The following is a 20,625-nucleotide window of genomic DNA, read 5'->3' as shown; positions in this document are numbered from 1 at the left end:
AGGAAAGGAAAAGAGAGAAACATGGATGTGAGAGTGTAACATCAATCAGCTGCTTCCTGTACAACCCGCACTGGGGATCGAACCCACAACCCAGGCATGTGTCCTGACTGGAATCGAACCAGTAACCTCTGGTGCATGGGATGACACTCAACCAACTGAGCCACACCGGCCAGGGGACTAATACCATATTTTTGCGAAATAATATTTCCTTTCTCTGGCAGCCTAGGCATGTCTCTTTCTTGTGGGATCTTATGGAAAGCTGCAATAAGCAATCACTACAACCCAACATCTTAAATTTTTCTACCAAATTTTTTTCATGAAAAAAAAAACACGTACACATCAGGATGAAGCAGAAGACATAATTCAGACAACTAATAAAAGGAATTCATTAGATCACATTTCAAAAGTCCATTGACATCAGAAGTCTTTATTCAGGTTTGGTTTGATCAGGGCTCCAATTCAATTTCTCTGTAATACTTTTGGCTTGCCCTCCTGCTTTCTGTCAGCTGCATCGTCTGACTTTTTTCTAGTAGTAAAATGACTAGCAGTTTCAGCTTTCACTGTGCAGAAAGAGTTCCTTTTTCCTCCAGTGGGTGAACAAAAGAGTGTTTAATTTCAATCTGATTAGATCAACTTAGACCATGTGCTCATTCCTCAACCAATCACTAGGCAAGGAAGGTGTGTTTATGTTCATTATCTTTGGCCAAATCAAAGTGCACCTTTTTAGTCAATGCTACCTGAGCTGCATAGCTGGGATGAGATAGGGCTGGGAGGACTGGAAGCAGGAAAGCCACCAACCAGGTACATCTACGCCTTGGAGAATCTGTGGGCTAATCAACTGCAGGGAATAGTGCTGTGTTCTACATATGTGGCTATCAGTAGCTCACTCCTGTGGCCTAGCGATGTGGTGAGATAGGAGAGCAATTTCCAAAGAGGGTGACCTGGAAGGCAACCCCAGGATGTCCAAGACACCAAAAGAAACACACATTCTCCTGCTTCATCTATAGGACACCATAAAATACCATGACTGTCAACGCAATGTCCTGGGAAAAAAACTAATTTTTAAACAGTACAAAAAACTAAATCTTGGAACTTGAAAATCATAATTTGGTGAAAATCTCAGTCTGTTGCCTGCCTGCTAATCATTTCTTTGCCTATTAGGACATAAGCCCCAAAAGGTTTCCTTGCTATTGTGATGGGTATAGATCTCAACCTACAAAGTTATAGAAGCAACATCCATTTCTTTATTTTCGAAGGCACCTAGATGTGACTGTGAGACCCAGGCCCGTGGATTAGTAGGAAATTCAACCTCAGTCATTATGGGCCCACCTCCTATCCCTCAAGGTTGTACCAAAATGCCCAAGGGTCTTAACTGGCACCACTGCATTGGGGTGCAACTAGGTTGTTTGTTTTTTTAATCCTCACCTGAGGATATTTTTTCCATTGATTTTTTAGAGAGAGTGGAGGGGAGATAGGAAGGGGACAGAGAGAGAGAGAGAGAGATATCAATGCAACAGAGATACATTTGACTGGTTGCCTCCCACTGGGGCCCCAACCAGGGTCGGGGATCGAGCCTCAACCGAGGTACATGCCCTTGACTTGGAATCAAACCCAGGACCCTTCAGTCCGTGGGCTGACGCTCTAACTACTGAACCAAACTGGGAGCCAGGGCACTAGGTACTTCTTTGCTGTATCTTTCCTCATGGGTTTGTGCTCGACACTTACGGTCCAGGTCTATGTAGCTCCTCTTGGTCCAGCAGCCCTACTGCCTCTGAGTCTTGACAGGGCAGGAGCGTCTTAGGCAAGACGGGCCACTTTGGTGCTCAGCACCCTCACACACATCCCCAGCCACCCCTTGTCTTGTCATACATTTTCAACCTCCTTCACCCTTTCTCCCAGTTGCCGATCTTTTAGTCCCTAAAAATACCATTCCTCCTCCTTATAAGAACAGTTGAGAGTGTCAAAGGCACTCCTAACACAATCTCTTTAAATTAGCTGATGCTTTTATACAAGATGGGAACCCAGGCACTCCAAAGAAATAGACTCTGCTACATGCTTGAAGGAGAATAGAGGAGAAAATACAGGCCACACCAGTGTAACCTGGATGTCAAAGGAGTCTGAGTTACCACATAATCAAGTACAGCTTAAATCTTGTTTCTCCCCCACCGTCCTTTCATAGGGGTGGGGGAAGCTGCCTCTATCCATCCACTGAAAACTATCAGGTGGGTGACATTTCTGGTCACTCTCAAGCAACAACATTCTTACAGACCATTAGGTGACAAAGTGAGTTTCAATTCATTAATCAGAACGCTCAGTCAGTCCAGTGAGCAATCAGAGCTTCTGCTGGTTTTGCCACTAAATCTTTTCTCTTCTCCCCAGATGGGACCAGCCATAAAGGAGACCCCATGGTCAGAGAGGAGGGTTGTGGCCAGTGTCCTCCTCCTGCAACTCTAGTCTCTGTTCACTGAGGTTTCTGGACCTGGGTATGGGTGCAGATAGCTGGAGTCCACAGCACCACTTTGTCTAAACAAATCCTCCAAAATGTTCCCTCTCTCTCTCATGACGCTTTTATAAGTGGACCAAGAGTTGTGGGACCAGTTCCCAGACATTTCCTTTCTAAGTTCTGCACTCCAACGCTCTGCTACACCAGCACCAAGTCCTTTCTCTTTCTGATTCACTCAAAGCATTGTTCACAGCATGAACTTATTCTTAAGAGGGTAAATGCTGGAGTTCATAGACTAATCTGTGCCTGACTTCCCGGTCTGAGCTCCGCCACATGTGGCTACAGCATTATTTAGCAAGAGATGTCCCTCCTCTGTGCTTCCACACACAGGCAGCCGTGTTCCACGTTAAGTAATCACATGGCATCCTTTTCTCTAACAGTCAGAATTGGTCTTTCAAAGGCGCTCGTTCTGTAAGATGCATGACTGTAAGTTCTGGGACAGTTCTAAAGAGAAGCATTCCCACAATCTTCTAGGGTCCAGGGCTTCCATCCTGCCTAAAACCCAGACTGCCCTTTCCCTTGTGAATTAGCCTAAATCCAATCACCTTTCAGGGTGACACAGTTTCATCAAAGCCTTATGCCCTGTCTACTGGTCCTGTTAATATCTCAAATGTGTACATTTGGGTCCTCAGCAAACATGTAAGTTATTAGGAAAATCAAGGATGAGAGCTCTGCCTTCAAGGGATTATAGCAGTTTTATGGGTAAAGTGGTTGGAGCACCTTCCCCAGAATCAAACGCTATGGCTACAGGATTTGGGGGACCTTGGATTGGTCAGGAGTTCCACAGCCTGCCTGAGGTAAGAATACAAATTTCCTATTCATATCCATTTAAACAAGTTAAACACTACCTTGGGGCTGATTATCCTTGAACGGAGGGAGCCAGATACTGAGGGAGTCAGATAGAGTCACTGCCCTGTTATTACCTCGGTCGTAGGCGCAAGAGCATTCCAGGAGATGACAGAGTGCACTGATAGGATTTCATCTGCAGAAACAATCGGCAGTGACTTTATCAAAAGAAACAGATCAGGGATAATCAGTCATGCTCCTGAGTAATCTCACTGAGAATGTGGTGACCTAATCCACCAAGGGTTTCTAGAATCCTGAACTCCTAGGCCAGGTCAATGTTACAGGCCTCAGAGGACAAAGATAAAAAATTCTGAGTCACACTGAGGCATTTTTCTAATAATCCCAAAGGTTATTCTTAAATGAAAAAAATATATAGTTGCTAAGGTGCTCCTGAAAACCAAGAGATTCCAACTCTTCACCAATGCATGTCCAACAGCTAATGTCTCCAAGGACAAAGTTAAAACTCTTTTTGGTGAAAGGATTCATACTATTGCAGTTAATTAGCACATCCATCACCTTACCTTTCCTTTTTCTTTTTTTTGGTGAGAACAGTTAAGTTCCACTCTCTTAGTAAATTTCAATGATATGACACAGTGTTGTCAACTACAGTCACCATTAGACCCTCAGGCCTTATCCATCATATAGCTAAAAAGTTTGCCCCTTTTTACCCACCTCTTTCTATCCCCCAGCCACTGGCAACTACTTTTCTGCTCTCCATTTCTATGAGTTTGACTTTTTTTTTCTTACAGATTCCACATACAAGTGATACCTCGAAGTATCTGTGTTTCTCTCTCTGGCTTACTCCGTTTAGCATAATGCCCTCCAGGTCCACTTGCGTTGTCATAAACAACAGGATTTATATATTTTGTATTCATTTAAATGAATAATTAAGGTACAGTTAAAAATTCTAAATGTTATGTGGTAGTTAGTTCAGCTCTTTATCTTCCAGATACATCTATCTAGAGTCTTAGGCATAAAGAAAAATCATTCAAAGAAATGCAACTTGGGAATCAAACCGGCAAACAGACTGAAAGTTAACCTCATCCTAGCCTTGGTTCCTGCCACCTCCTCTCTTCTTTTCTCTTGGAACTTCCCAGGCTTTCCCCATTCCAGCTCACCTTTCCCTATTCCTAGAAGGACAGCTGTGATTGACACTGATATAGAAGCTTGGGTCAAGTGAGTTGGTCGTATGTTTGTTTTCTGTCCTTTGGGCTTACATGGTGCATGTTAAGGCAACATGCAAACATAAAGTCAGTTACAAATGGACTTGGCCCTAGGCAACTTCAGGAATGTACCTGCTGAGGTGTATAGAAGGTTTAATGTGGGGCTTAAAAGAAACAAAGAAGCTTAGTTTTAAACAGGGGGGGGTGGGGAGAAAATTTGATATTAATTAAAAATACAATTAAATCAACAAAACACGACATTTAAAAGACAGGAAAATTAATTTAAAAACTCACTGTCTGTTAATCAGATAATTTCTGTGTCTTAGCATTAATGGAAATCTTTGTTCTTGCTCCCTCCTTAATATCGAGAGCAGAGACTGTTTCTGTCAAGTGAGTTAGAGAATGCTTTGGATTACCATTCACAAATTCATGGTACTTATATACCTTTTCTGTATCCATCATGGGACAGTACTATAATTCCAAGGCAGAGGAATCCAGAGTGTTCTTCAGATCTCATTTATAGAAGCGAGAGCATCTAAAATCTTGCAAAATGAGCACTGTTGTTCTGTAGTGGTCACTGATTGCTATCATGGTGACTTATGAGTGTCATAATCTGGTAGTATGAGTGATTTAGGACTTTATGAGGAAAATTTCCATTTACTTCCATAGAAGTCAAGTTAAAAACTTCCAGAAGTATATATTCCAGTTTATTTACCTTTTTAAGTACAAGCATGCCTTCAAATGTCTATGATGTAATGCATTTGCATAATTTAATGCAAACAGATATCCCATTTTCACTAAGTCATTTGAAGAGCTGAGCTGCCAGGTATGGAGGAGCTCAAGTAAGATCACAAGCCAAAATGAAAGTAAGTCAAGTCTTTAATCACTTACTGCAATAGTATAAGCGAGAGGCTGGGCAGGGAAAAGCGCCAGCTCCCTCCGTGAGCCATTTTCCCCATGGAATGGCACGAGTAGAGAGAGTCGACGTATCAGCACTGACGTGGGGATGATCTTGCTGCAGAGGGTCCTGCCACTTCACGGACCCAGGGACACGGGGCAGGGCAGGGAACCCAATCTGGGGTGGGGAGGGCAGCTTCCCCATGAAGTGAGGCCTGAGGGGGAAAGCTTTGTAAATTACCTATGGTTGGACCTGAAAATTCACTTTGGTTTTTAACAAGGAGCAGGATTTCTCAGTTTATTGGGCTACATCTGGCCTGTATGATGTTTTATGTCTGGGTCCTTTTAAAAACTAGTGACAAAGAAGCTTGATCAAACTAGCTGAAAAGAAAGGGGGAATTTATCAGAAGGGTATTGGGGCATTCTAAATAATGAAAGGAAGGGGATGAACAATAAAATTATGGGAATGACAGTGATACAGTTGAGCTTTGGAATCAGCCAGAACTGGAGCCTTGAACCTCTCCAGGGCTCTCCTCTCAGCTCTTTCCTGTGTGTTAGTTTATTTTCTCTTATTGTGGCCAGATGGCCTTAGGCAAAATGGAGACTTCACTGGAAAGTTGCTGGGGTGGTTCAGATAGTGAAAGGAATATGACTAATAGTAACAACATCCGAGTTTCATATGTTGTACATTTTAGCCTTACCTTTCCCAGTTCTAGTTAAAGGAAAAAAACCCAAACTCTGATTGGCCCCTATCTGGATCAATCACTGTGGATATGGACCCATCGCGCTGCCCCCAAAGCAGAGACAAGGCCATTGGGCCCCACCCTGGCTATTGGGCATCATTCCCAAAGAAGGAATAATTAGCCAGAAAGGGGCGCGTGTCTTTAAACACATGAGAAGAAATGTCATTTTGGTACTATATCTAAAATTGTAAAGGAAGAAGAATTATTGAGAAAACTTGGCAAATAGCTTTTCATCTGCCAAAATACTTATTTTATAACTAGAGGAAACACCAAAACTCACTACATGGTTCACTAACTTTTTTATACCTTCCTAGTAAATTGAGTTATCAGCCATTGTTTCATTTTGTTTTTGAGCTCTTACACTCTCTCTTCCCCTTTACTTCTCTCTCTCTCTCTTTCTCCACTGTGCGAGTCTCAGGATCCAAAAAGAATGAAAGGTGAGGTTTCTGTTCTTAGAAGCAATTACAAATTTCTCCTTCTCTCTTGATTTTCACCCTCCCTGTGCTACAATTTTAGTCGAATAGCTCATATCATTAATTCTGTAAATGAGTCTCTGGAAATAAATGTGCCTTTTCTAACCATAAGATTTTCCTAAAGGTCCAAATTTTATTCTATTTACCCAACGATAAAGTTAAGTTTAAAACGGCGTGTTGTATTCTTAATGGACTAGATGGTACGACTGCAGTTCTAGTTCCCACGAAAGGACAGCTGATGCTCACGTAACTTAGAACCTCACTGCGGTTCACAGCCATCCTTGGCTAGTTACCTATTGATATTCTGCCTCATTCCAGTCATGACCTGAGGGGAGCAAGCTTCAGTTTTACAGAATAATAATCGTTTAAAAATCAACAACCTTTCACGAGACTAAGTGTTCTGTGGCTACGAATCGTTTCTGCGCTCTGTTGTTCCTTCTCTGAAGATGCCTCTCTCCAGCTTTCTTTTACCCTCCAATCCAGAAAAAGGCAAACCTCCTCCCTGAGAAATAACCTGCCTCTTCCCTCACACAAGAAAATGAAAACCTGTCCTTCTGGCCTCTTTCAACGTAAAATGTAACTGATCTCCAACGCAATTTGAGGTACTCTCTATTTCCAAGTAGTTCTTTTATATTCGTCATCATTTATGTCCCTTTTGTGTGTCTCCTGATATCAAACATGAAACTTTCCACTACGGGGCATTTGATCTCACATTAACCTACTTTCCTACCTTCTCTGGCCTTCAAGGTGTGTCTAAAGTCATGAGACTTGAAAATATCCCGCCTCGGGGAGTAGGCATCAAATTCTCTTTCTAAGGCTCACAGGATCACTTAGGGCCACAGATATTAACGGCAGTTTTCTTTAAGGAATTTATAATTATGTTATACTATTTATCAAATTATTAGCATTCTGGGAAACAAAGTTTTAGCTTTAAGAAAACACCACTATTCCATAAGAGTTTCAGAGTGGCAGAGAGCACAGGAAAGTTACCCTGCCTCTAGTTTCCTCGGCTGTGAAGTGACAGGACAGATCTCACAGGTGATGGTGAGGGCTCAGTGAGTTAACCCATGGGAAGTGCTTAGAAACCTGCTAGAAACATCGCAAGTGCTCACGCTTAGCTGCTGTTACGCTGCCTGGAAACAATCTCTGTAAGGCAAGGTGCGGTGGGGACAATACCACACTTCTGGGCAAAGCATCTGGGTTTTTGTTCAAATCCAGGTCTTTACCACTGTTTGGACAATACACTTAATTTCAGTGTCTTTGGATTCAAAAATAGATTAACATTACCTGCTTTAGCTATATGACAGAGACGTGAGGTGCAAAACAACATAATACATATGAAAAATCATCTGTAAATAAAACCCTTCATGGGGTGATTATTACACTTTGTCTTTTATAGTTCTGTTCCCTTGTTCAATTCTGACACCATTTACGGCATGTGGGTTTTCCAATACCACCAAACAATTCTCCAACACCAACTGGGCCTGTAGTTTAACTCAATTCCAACACTGTCTACCTGGAAATAGCATCAGATCTCACAGGTTAAGGACTCCATTCCATAAGACTGCCCCACTGCCGATGCCAATCGCAAATCTAGGTTGTCACCTGCGCTTCTGACCAACTGGCCATAAATCAGAGGCTATACACCACTTCCTGGGGTTCCATTACTTTGCTAAGTGGCTCACAGAGCTCAGAGAAACATTTTACTTACTAGATCACTGGTTTATTATAAAAGGATATAACGCAGAGACAGCCAGATGGAAGAGATGCATAGGGCAAGAAATGGGGAAAGGGGTGAGGAACTTCCATGCCCTGTCCCAGAGCACCACTCGCCCCAAATCTCCATGTGTTCATCAACTCGGAAGCTCTCCGAACCCCATCTTTTTGGGTTTTTAGGGAACCTTCATTACATAAGTATGATTAAATCATTGGCCACTCACTGACCACTGGTTCAACTTCCACCCCCTCTCCTGTCTCCTGAGGTCAGGGGGTGGGATTGAAAGTTCCATCCCTCCAATCTCACAGTCGGCTCCCCTGGCAACCAGCCCCGTCCTCAGTTGCTTTCCAAAAGTCACATCAACATAAACTCTGGTATAGTTTAAATGGGATTTGTTGTGAGTATCAAGACACCTTTATCACGCTTCCTCATCACTTAGGAAATTCCAAGGGGTTACGAGCTCTGTGCCAGGAATAGGCATGAAGACCAAATATATATTTATTATTATAAATCACAGTATTATATCTTGTTTCACCTGCCTCACAAATCTCCCTTAATGATTAAGAGCCTCTTTTAATTCATGCTAGTTTGAGTTTGGTTTCTGTCATTTGCAACTGTTCTCCTGTTGGAGGAGGAATTAATGGGCCAGATTTCCCAGACATGAGTGGGTGTGAGGTTCTTAGGGTACCACTGAAATAAGTATTTTTCAGAAGCCTCCATGGGAGAATGAGACATGGTAAAAGGCTTTATTTGTGTGGAGTTACATTCCTCGGGTTGTAAGGTCCCATGCCCCTTCATCCAGTCCTGAAAGTGGGACAGCTGGGGCTCCAGCAGAGCCAAAAGGAGGGCCAGTGTCCAGAGCTTCCATTCCATGTTGGAGCTGGGTCCAGTTCAGCATTCAGGTCAATGAAAGTCCATTAGGCCACTGTGTGGGTCCCACATGGCCGTGAGCCACGTGGGTGAATGCAGGGGAGTGTGCCCCCTGCAACAGGAGAGCCAGGAGCCTGGCATGTGAGAGAGAATGAGCTTTCTTTCTTTTCTTTTAAATTTATCTTCATTGTTGAAAGTATTACAGATGTCCCTCTTTTTCCCCATTGACCCCTTCTACCCCGCACCCACCCCCCACCCCAGGCCTTCACCACACTATTATCTGTGTCCATGGGTTATACATATAAATTCTTTGGTTAATCTCTCCCCACCTACCTACCCCCACTTTCCCTCTGAGATTCATCAGTCTGTTCCATGTTGAGTTGTAGGAGTTCTTTGTACACTTTGGAAATTAGCCCCTTAGCAGATGCATCCTTGGCAAATATGTTTTCCCACACTGTGGAGTTCCTTTGTATTTTGAGGCTCTCTGGATTTCTTTTGCTGTGCAGAAGCTTTTTAGTTTGATGTAGTCATATTTCTCTATTTTTCCTTTTGTTTCTCTTGCCCTAGGAGATGTATCGGTGAAAATTCCACTATGTGGGATGTCTGTGACTTTACTGCCTATGTTTTCTCCCAGGATTTTTATGGTTTTGTGACTACATTTAAGTCTTTTATCCATTTTGAATTTATTCTTATATATGGAGTATGTTGGTGGTCTAGTTTCATTTTTTTGCATGTACCTGTCCAATTTTCCCAGCACCATTTATTGAAGAGACTGTCTTTACTCCATTGTATGCTCTTGCCTCCTTTGTCAAATATCAACTGACCATAATGGCACGGATCTATTTCTGGGGTCTCTGTTCTATTCCATTGATCTATAAGTCTGTCATTGTACCAATACCAGGCTGTTTTGATTACAATGGCTTTGTAGTATAGGTTGGTATCTGGTAAAGTGATCCCTCCAGCTCTGTTCTTCTTTCTCAAGATGGCTTCAACTATGCAGGGTCTTTTCTGGTTCTATATAAATTTTTGGAATATTTGTTCTAGCTCTGTGAAATATGCTGTTGGTATTTTAATCAGAATTGCATTGAATCTATAGATTGCTTTGGGTAGTATGGACATTCTAATATTAATTCTTCCAATCCATGAACATGGTATATGCTTCCACTTGTTTATATCTTCCTCTATTTCTTTATTCAGTGTCCTGTAGTTTTCCGAGTATAGGTCTTTTACATCCTTGGTTAAGTTTATTCCTAGGTATCTTATTTTTTTAGTTGCAATGGTAAATGGTATTGCTTTTCTTTGTTTAGAAGTTTAAATATCCAGATTTCTTGTCCTTGCAGTGGTCATGCCTATTTTGGCTGTTGACTCTCTTCCAGGTGTGACTGACAGGTAAGCACCTTTCCACATCACTCAGACCTTATTGGGAATGTGTCCAAACTGCCTTTGTCCAGTCCCTTACCCCACTGATCAGTGGGGAACAGACTTGGAAAGTGTTAAATTAGCAAAGCTATATAAATGGCATGCCTATATTATTTAGTTTTCCCTTTACTCCTTACCTGTTAAATAATAACCAGGTTATTACAACAGTATCACAAACACAAGAACATTGTCAAATGCAAGTAGCGACATGATTGGCCGGTACATCACATTTGTGTGTGGGTTTAGATGGTAAGACTGAGGTGGGAGACAGTGAGGGGCTATTAGAAATGTGGTGGGCACAGGAAGGACAGGTCCAGGAGATATTTAGCATTTTATAAGTCTTTATGTAAGTGTTTATTTCACCCTACAGCAAACACAAGCTTTCTGGATCAGAAGCAGATTGATATTTACTTACAAAATATCTTTACACTGTTACCCCATCCCCACTTTGCCCCTTGCAAATGCAAAGGCACGTAATGAAGGTAGATGTTGTTTTGCACATGTAATGGGCACACCTGCAACAGGAAAGGAAACCCCAAATTATGCAACTTGGAGCTAGCAGAGGAACTACTTCTGTGCAGCTGTCCTCCTGCCTAACCCCCTTCTTGACCTGAGGGAGATAAACTTTAACTTTCTAATGGAAGCAGATCCTCTCTGTGATGAGGGGATGATTCCTATGCATTACAATAAATGTAAATGAAGATAAATGAATGGTTCCAGGGCAGATAAACCTGCTAATCTCCCTGGAGTAATCCACTATCTGCCTTTCAAGAAATGGTTACCATTAACTCACTCTTAAACCTAGGTTGTCAGTAAACTTTGCTCAGAAAGCCCTGGCCAGCCAGATACAAGAAACATTCACCTTGTTTCCTGATAGCAGGTGGAACTGATAGGACTTGGTGCCTGAACTTGAGTGCTGAGATTGACATTGGTTTGTAGGGTGACCTGAGGTTTCTGCTAGGGAAAATGTGTATGGTGAGGCTATTTATTGGGGTAGCAGATGTGGGAGAAAACTAGGAGAATTGGGCTTGGAGGGGCAGAGAGAGCCAGAGGATAATGACTCCATCGTGGGACAAGTTGAGTCCACGGTGCTCGATGGTCATGTGGATGGAGATGCACATCAGCAGTTGAAAACATGAGTCTGAATTTCAACAGCAGATCTGGGCTGCAAACACAGTCATGGGAATCCTCCACAGGCTGTGGGTGTGATACAGGGGAATGTGTAGCACATGAACAGAACACGGAACAGTATGTTCAACAGGCAATACGAACAGAGCAGAGGAGAGCCCTGGTCACACCTGTCAGGCATATACTGCTCAGCTCGGGGGACTGTTATTGAACACACTTGCCCTCCTCAACTGCAAATCTACCCTGGAAACAAAGGGGAAACCCATCATCAGCTGGGGGAGTGTTTCCTAAAAAATTCCCAGTGACAGGTTCCACTTGCAAAGATTCTCATTCCGATGATTCTCTGGGGGTACCTAATGACATGGGTACTTTTTTGAGCTCCCTAGGCAATGTTAATGTGCATCTAGGATTGAGCACCACTGTTCTAAAGGTACAAGCATGTGATCGTGACATTCCTACGAGAGTAACTCAACAAGCAAAGAAGAGGCCACTGCTGTGTTTTACAAAGATATTTATCTTTGTGGTTAGTACCAAATAAATTATGGTTATTGGGCTCCCAGCTTAACATTACTGCTTTTGTAAGCAGTGTTCTCATATGTTTCTAGACCAATATATAAGGCTGCACCTTCACTGAGCCCGCCGGTTAACGCTGAACACTTGGCAAACATCCTGCATGCACAAAGGAAGAGAAGCTTGTAGAAGGCAGAAGGCAGGAAGCATGGAGAGCAGAGATCCTGTTGTTTTGTTTACCATTTTCCAAAAAAGCTGCTGAGAAGCAGCTGGTATAACGAAAGATGATCACTGTTGCACTGTGGCAACAGGACCAGGGAACTACAAGATACAAAGAATGACTAAGAAGAGTAACAAATTATATTTGTACTCTAACTTACAGCTTATAAGGAACTTGAATATTCCTTGTCTCATTGGAACTCAACCCACCCAGAAAGGTGAGCAGAGCAGATACCACCCACCCCCTTCTCCAGCCACGGAAGTTAGTCACCTGTCTGATCACCAGCTCCAGGTCTGACACTCAGGTGTTGAGTCCAGGGGACCATCCAAGTCCAGGCTTCTTCCCAAAGGCCTAGAACTGTAATAACTAGCATGGCTTCCAATGCCTTATACTCTTGCGTATCTATTGTACACAAAACGTGAACAGATGGCAGAGGGTGCCGAAGAGCTGGCGGGAAGCACAGGGGCCGGAGGCAGGGTGAGGAGGTGGCTCACACAGGGCCAGCGGCAGGAGGTGGGGCCATTTCTTGCTGTGGTCTGAATCTTTGTGTCCTCCCAAAATTCCTATGCTGGAATCCTAATGCCCAAGATGATGGTATTAAGAGGTGGGGCCTCTGAGAAGTGCTTAGATCATGAGGGTTCAGCCCTCATGAATGGGTCTGTGGCCTGATAAAAGGGGCCCCACATAGCTCTCTCACCCTTTCTATCTGGGGACACATGAGAAATCTTTGACCCGAAAGAGGGTCCTCACCAGAACCTGACCATCCTGGCACCCTGATCTTAGACTTCTAGGCTCCAGACAGAAGAAACAAGTGTTGGTTGTTGATAAGCCACCCAGCCCATGGTGCTCTGTTATAGCAGCCTGTGTGGGGAGGTCATCTCGACACGTTCCACTTCAGCACCCTCCTGTGTGAGATTATCAAGGCTTGCTCATGTTCTAAATTCTCAGGCTCTCTAATTCCTATTCATCCTGTTGAGAGGTAAGTGCTTTTACTGGGATGATTAGCCACGTCACAGGTACCAGAACACCAGCATGGAACAGGTCACAACTACTGTGAAGAATAACAGAAAGTTCACCAGGGACTTCAGTATATATTTATATCCACAGATTTGAAAATACAGTTTTTATAGGGGAAAAAGGTTTGCAATTTCTACTTCTCCTAAAGAACTTAGCTGGAGCGCTCTCACATTTGTCATGTCCTCCGTCGCTCCCCTCCTCTTGCTCCATGAACATGACCACCGGGCGCGCCCACTTCAACAGGTTCTCCACGATGTTGGAGGCTGTCATAAAAGTCCCAAAACGTAACTGCAACTTGCTTTAATTATGCTGTCAAAATAGCAAACAGATGTCATGGAATTTCAAAATAGTTGGAAAATCCCCACGCGTTTCTATCACTGCACTCATTTTTATCCCCTTGCCTCCGATCGTAGAGGTCCGCAAAAAGTAAAACCTAAAAGACAATGAACACAAGAAAGCACATTGAGTTTATCATACTAGTGGCCTGATTATTTTTAGCTTTTTATGGTCTATTTCCTCTTTGGTTCTGGTCTCATTTTCTTGAGCACTTTGCTTCACTGTTTTAGCATTGATCTGTGTTAGTTTAGACAAAGCAAAATCCCCAAAGCACAAGGCCTTTGTCATTTATATGATGTTGCCTATCTCCTGTCATGGTTTATGGCTCAGTCTTTCATAAATTCTTCCCAATCCTGCAGCCAGACCAGAACTACAAGAAGGTAGGGGGTTCCTTCCCCCGTAAATGGTGCCCATCTGGCATCCTGAGCTACACTAACGCCTGGTGAGCAATTTCACTTAGATTTTTCTGTTCTAATTAGGTGTTTCCATGCAAAGCTTCAAAAAACAAGAGGCTTGGCTTTGGAGTCAGGCAGACCTCTGTTCACGGGCACTACCTTGTTGCTAGCGGTGTGCCAAGTGGACAGGACAGATGACTGAAACGTCATGAATTTTGCAAGCCAGTTCTTTAAAAAAAAAAAAAGGTTATTAAAATTAAATTTTACAAGCTTACGACTAAATGGTTATATTAAAAACAAAGGTAATGATTGCTTAAAACTCATCAGTTCCTAATTATTTACTAAACTTGACTCTTTTCATTCATGAAGTTGCCGTGAATACTGAATTAGGGAATGCAATGCTAGCATCATTGTTCCTGGGGGAAATGCAGGGTTAGGAGCCTGTGAGCCTCTGTTCACATATCTTCATCAACTGATCAATTTATCATCCTGTTTTACATGTTGATGCCATAACACTGAACTCATAGCCAATGGCACTATACCTCACGCCTGAATGAAGCTGATCTAACACATGTATGTTCTCCATACGGCGCACCACAAGCCTTCTTGACTTTAGGAGCACTAGACAGCTCTTCAGCATTAGGCTTGGGGGCCCTTTTATACAGTGAAGTCACTAACAAAAGCACAAAAATGCAGAAAATGTGGCAATAAGTAGACTTCAAAAAAGGGACATTGTTTCACAGTGAGAGCTGCAACAAGAAGACAGAACACTGCTAGTTAACCTCAGCTGAGAGCATGGACATGGGGCGACTCAAATTTTTCATTGCTCTGCACATGTCCATAAATGGTTTCAAAAAAATGGCAAGGATTGATTTTGGGGTCACAAATAAATTTTAGCAAGTAGGCAGATTTGTAAATAATGGAATCTGCAAACAATGAGGATCAACTATATATTTGACTATGCTCTTGAGGTTATTTACCTTTATTGTACCTGCTGGAAATATAAATATGTGCTACAAGGCATCTCTTCCCAACTCTTGAGTGCAGTGATGTCACTCTAGTTGCTTATAACTGGCCACATGGGAGTATTTACAACATGAAAATTGGCAATGCCACAAGTCAACACTTGATTTGTTCATTGTCTAGATTTAAGAAAGCGAAGGAGAAAATGTTAACGCAGATTAAACTTAAAACTGTATCATGTCTAGACCCATTATATTGCGCCTAGCACAGCAAGTTGAGGAAATATTCTTCCAGAATTCAAAAACCATTATCTGACTCAGCAAAGAAGACATGCCATGATGGATGAAAGAGTAACGTTCTGACACGTGTCTTTGTTGTTTCAGTATCATCTTAATCATTCATGTAAAAAAAAATCCATTAATGTTTATGTCAGAGCTACATCCTTTTGTCAATTGCCATAACAAGTATGACAAAAATAGACAAAAGCATTCTGTGAGAACACCTGTAAAGTGGAATTTACAATTATATATTTTGTTAGGATTTGTAAGTTGTGTCCTACACATCTTTTAATCAGAACATTTATAATTTAAATGCATTCATTTCCAGAGAGATGGTTGTTTAAGCATCTTCTAGCTGAGTGGCCTCAATTACTTAACCTCCCAAGCCTCAATTTAATTAGGTGTAAAAGAGAGAAATAAAAATACCTTCCTAATAAGGTTTTGAGAATAGAATGCATTATTGTTCTAATTGAATGCATTACTGTTCTCAATATATCGTTTTCAGGGTATAGACTCAACAGACGTCAGTCCCCATCTCCTCACCTGGAGGACAGAAGCAGGTCCAGGTCACCCCTGGGCACACCCATCCAGTCTTCTCAGAGCTGGCCCTGGATCCCTGTTTATTCAGATTGAAGTCTCTTTAATTAATAGGCAGGTGAAAACTCACCACTAGGTGGCATAAGCAAGATGACTTTGATGGTTTTGATTCTTCAGACGCTGTGACATATCTTACAACCACCAGGCTGGAGAGAAGATAAATAAAATGTTTACAGTCCGCAGTTATGGTGCTCTGTGCAGACAGTTAAAGAGTCTGGTGATCAGTGTTGGTACCCTGAGCAAAAAATGTTAACCTGTAAGTGAAAATGAGTTAAGCTCCATCTCTGGCAGAAACAACTCTTTGGCAAACCTTGTTTTCCTAGGCACACAATGTCTTCTGACCACTGCTGGATGCTCCACACTTTCTACACTCATGGCAGACCCAGGTATGTTCAGCCTAATGTGAAGTCAGAAAAGCCCCCTAGCCCCCAATCTTCCTGCGAGATCTCCCACAGTCAGTACTGACATGTTCTTCTGAAAACTGATGCTTTAAGGTGACTGCTCTGGCAGCAAACTTAGGCAGAGCTGCAAAAGGGCTGAGGATCTCCCAGAATCCCCCCAGTTACCTAGGTTCTCACCCTGGGTATTTAAAAAAAATTTTTTTTAATTGATTCTTGGAGAAGGAGAGAGAGAAAAAAAATCAATGTGTGAAAGAGATACCTACCCATCGACTGGATGCCTCCTGCATGCACCCCAACCAGGGATCGAACCCTCAACCTGTGCATGTGTCCTGACTGGGAATTGACTCAGCCACCTTTTTGGTGCACCATGCACGGGACAATGCTCAACCAACGGACCCACACTGGCCAGGGCACCCTGGATATTCTTGGAGAGGCCACTTACTGTTTCTTTGGAGGGTGATTGATAAAGGGCCTCTCCCTGGAGTCTTAGTGGAGTCTGCAAGGGCTCACCTGCCACCTATTGATGAGAATGTTCACTCCCAAAGTTTCCCTCACTTGTTAAACCACAGACTCCCATTTAGATGTCCCAACAGTGTGGAGGAATCTCTCAACCGGGTGCCCTCTTAAAAGCAAAATACTAAACATTAACACTTTAGAATTAAAATAATAAAAATCAGCCTGATTAGTTTTCTGCCTGCCTGGAATTCACCAATAAAGATTTGGTAAGGAAGCTTGTTCCTATAAACACAGCTAGCTTAGTTTATTTCCACCAATATCTTCTATGTTCCAGTGTCTCCATTAATGATTTCGAGGAATAGTTGTATACATCTGGGATGGTTCTGGTCATTTTAATGAGGGCTTTTGTAAGCTGTTCCAAAGTGAATCAATATTGAACGTGAAACACCACACAATGTTATTTTGTATTCTTGGATGAAACTAAACTTTACAAAGGTGGATTTTAAGGACTTTAATCATAGTCTAAATTCATGGTGGTCTTTTAATGTAAGTCTAACAAACTGGCATTTAGACTGCCAAGAAATGAACAGCAAATTCTTCATAACAACTTGGAAACAAATAATGGCTCAGAATGAATGAAAAGGACCATAAGATAGTGGGGTTTTTTCCTTCAGAGTTTATTTTGAATTTTCATTTTTGGATAACCAAGCAGCTCTTTTAAGGAGAATGCACAGAAGAGTCATTCTGGCACTTTTGGATAGTACATAAGATTTTTTTAATAGTCACATTCAGTCCACTTGCTCAGTCCATCCTTCATGTTGGGAGAGCAAGATCAGCCCATAGAATTCCAGCGCTAATACGTAACTGTATATATACAAACAGCCAGTAAAACCATAATGGTGGCTAGTGGCCAAAGGGATGGAGCGGCGGGGGCAGGGATGGCTAAGGTGTCCTCTAGTCTATCTTAGCTAAACAGAACCCACGTCACACAGGAGCACTAGAGAGTACACTGCGCGGAAATCAGAATTCTGCGCGCAAACGGGCACTTGGCAGCATGCAGTTCAAAGAAAAGGGGTATCGTTTAATAACTTTATAAAATCCAGGCAGTTCCTTTACAGGAGTTAAGAAAAACAAAGAAGATAAGTGAGGGACTGTCTGTTGTCACTGTAAAAAAGGCACTTGGAGTTAATGGGACCAGAATTGAAGGATTCTCAGCTGATAAAAAATTTTCAGTACGATTTCATTAAAAGGCTTAGATGTTAAGAGATGACACTCAGGAGTTCCTGATTGTAGACATGGAAATAAACCACCGAGAAGCAGAACAGATGAAAACGAAGGGATAAAACCTTGACAACCAAACTGGGGTTTATAAAAAAAGCGAACCCGAAACAAAAACCTAAGCAAAGCAAAAACCTAGGCAAAGTAAGAGCATGAAGCAGCGATGCATAGCTTTCCTTTGAGGTAATGAGTACCTCGAGACACTAAGTGCCAAGCTAATTTCTCAATCATAACTTTATAGGAGCATTATCGTGATAAAATTTGACTCAAGCAATGCAAAAAAGAGTTCCATCTGTTCCCGGAATCTGAGGGAGAACTGAGGTTATCGTCAGAACCCAGCAACATCACCTGTGGTTTCCGTGTCCTTGGGGGGACATGCCAAGCACGTGGAAGGACACTCAGACCACCTCCCTGGTGGCGAGGCATCCATGGCCACCCCCCTTCCTTCAGAGTCACCACTGTAATTCCTTCCTAACATTTACACAGACCGTAATGGAAACGTCCATGGGCCACGGCTGTCGTCGTTCAGCTTCCTCCACAAACATGTACGCGCTTCCATACGTAAGGATTTTTGGCAATTTTGTGAGACTGGGTGACTCCTGCAGTCGCTCACTTAATGTTAAACGCCATCAGGGGTCTCTCTTCCCGCTTCTGCCAGGGGCTCTTCTTGTCCTCTCCTTGGTCGTCTTCGTCTTCATCTTCATCGTCCTCGTGAGCAGATCTTCTCTGATCGGGGCTGGCCAAGGGCTCCGGGGGGACGTCTGAAGTTCGTTTGGTCGTCTCCTCCTGCAGGCTGGGCAGCTGGCCGCCGCTTCTCCGGCTGGAGCTGTCCAGCAAGCACCGCAGGGCGCTGTCGTCGGGGGTGCAGACGGTGGTGCCACACTCACTGCCGCTTTGGTCCATGTCATCCAGGTACACGAGCTGCGTGTAGGCGGTGCTGTCCGCCGCCCTTGGCTCCTTCTGAGGATGCTCCTGGACAGGTGGGTGGTTCTGCGGGAGAGACAGAGGGTCGCCTCTTCCCTTCCGGGCAGATTTTGGTTCATTCATATCCACACCCGAGTCCAAACTGGCATCATTACTTCCGTTCCTCCCAGCTCTTTGGAGATCAATGTAAGAATGTCTAACGTGCGCATTAGACCTGCCGTCCAGGGAGACGAACCAGGCCCGGGGGTGTGGGAGCGGTTTCCCGCCACCAAGTTCCATCAGAGCCTTTTCGGTCAGGAGCTGGACCTCGCTGTTCATTTGGGCCAAGGCCGCATCGTTCAGGGATGCTGGGATGGACAGAGACTCCGACATGGAGGCGTTCTGTGGGCTCCACTCCCGGCTGCCGGCATCCTGCAAGTGCTGCTGAGAGATTGCCTGGCACGACAAGGGCTGGGCTTGGATCTGGGAGGAGGGGTGTGGGAAGATCCCCGCGTGGGGGCTGGAGAGCTCAGCCTGCAGTCTCTCGATCTCAAGCTGCTGGTCTGCTGGGACGACCAGGGGCTGGCCCACATACGAGTGGTCCCCGGGGAGTTTCATATAGTGAGCGGGGATGACCAAGGCAGGCAGCACTTTTCTGTAAACGCTGTCATTGACCTGGTCAACGGAGCTGCAGCAGATCAACTGGCCAGGCCGCGAGAAGGACGCGGGTCTTTCCAGGTGGTCTACGGACCGTGACATCATACATTCAGCGGGTCTGCGGTCAAGCAGCTGTTCTTTTTCGGGAGAGGAGGGCGCGGGGTACATGTGTTCCTGAATGGCGAGCTTACTGCCTGTGGGAATATGGTTAACGGAGGCCTGGCTGTCTCTGTCCTGCTTCTCAAATAAAGGCTGAGAGAGCATGGCATTGTAACTCCTCCGGTAGTCACTGTGGCGGGGGGACTCGTAGCCTTCTCTCTCCACAGGTTTCCTGGACTTTAAGGGGAAAATCTCCATGGATTTATGGTGGTCTTTTCCCAGCGTCCCACTCGGCGTTAGGTTATCAAAGGATATCTGGCTTTTGCCTTCTTCCTTGTGAGACAGGAGTTCCTCCCGGGAGCTGAATTCTTGGGAGGTGCTGTAGGAAAGCTTCAGCATGGGGGTGTGCATGTCCACTTCTCCACTGGAAGACATCATTTCCAAATGGACGCCGCCCAGCAGCTCCTTGGTGCCCGGGCCATCCGGGCGGCTGTGGCTGGTGACAGAGAGCGGGCCTGGGAATTCCGACTCCCGACGGGAAAAGAGCAAGTTGATGTGAGACATGGAGGTGGACTGGTCTCTTTTGGAACTCTCCAGGGCCGCAGGAAGCTGCAGTTTTCTATGGTGCTGACGAGGTTTCAAGCACTTGCGCCTGTGATCAGAGAGACAACAATCGAAAGCCAAAGATTAAAGATCTTCCTCATGGTCAAGTTTCAAGTAAAATCCGAACTCGCAATCACCACAGAAAGAAACAAG

The 20,625-nt window shown here is 43.8% G+C and overlaps 1 protein-coding gene across 3 annotated transcripts in view; it reads right to left on the bottom strand.

Annotated features, from left to right (window-relative positions):
* Positions 1–17,636: 17,636 nt before the first annotated feature.
* The window catches only part of FAM171A1 (family with sequence similarity 171 member A1), a 125,678-nt gene continuing 122,689 nt past the window's right edge, over positions 17,637–20,625 (bottom strand). For all 3 annotated transcript variants that reach the window (XM_087825066.1, XM_087825073.1, XM_087825067.1), the window contains one exon: positions 17,637–20,521. In XM_087825066.1, coding sequence (XP_087681192.1) covers positions 18,820–20,521 — 1,702 coding nt within the window. In that variant the 3' untranslated portion in view covers positions 17,637–18,819. The remainder of the gene's footprint in view (positions 20,522–20,625) is intronic.

This window comes from Miniopterus natalensis, chromosome 1, assembly GCF_054644295.1.
Source record: "Miniopterus natalensis isolate mMinNat1 chromosome 1, mMinNat1.hap1, whole genome shotgun sequence".
Lineage (NCBI taxonomy): Eukaryota > Metazoa > Chordata > Mammalia > Chiroptera > Miniopteridae > Miniopterus > Miniopterus natalensis.
Note: the sequence above shows the minus strand (reverse complement) of the source record. Positions and strands in the feature narration are given on the sequence as shown.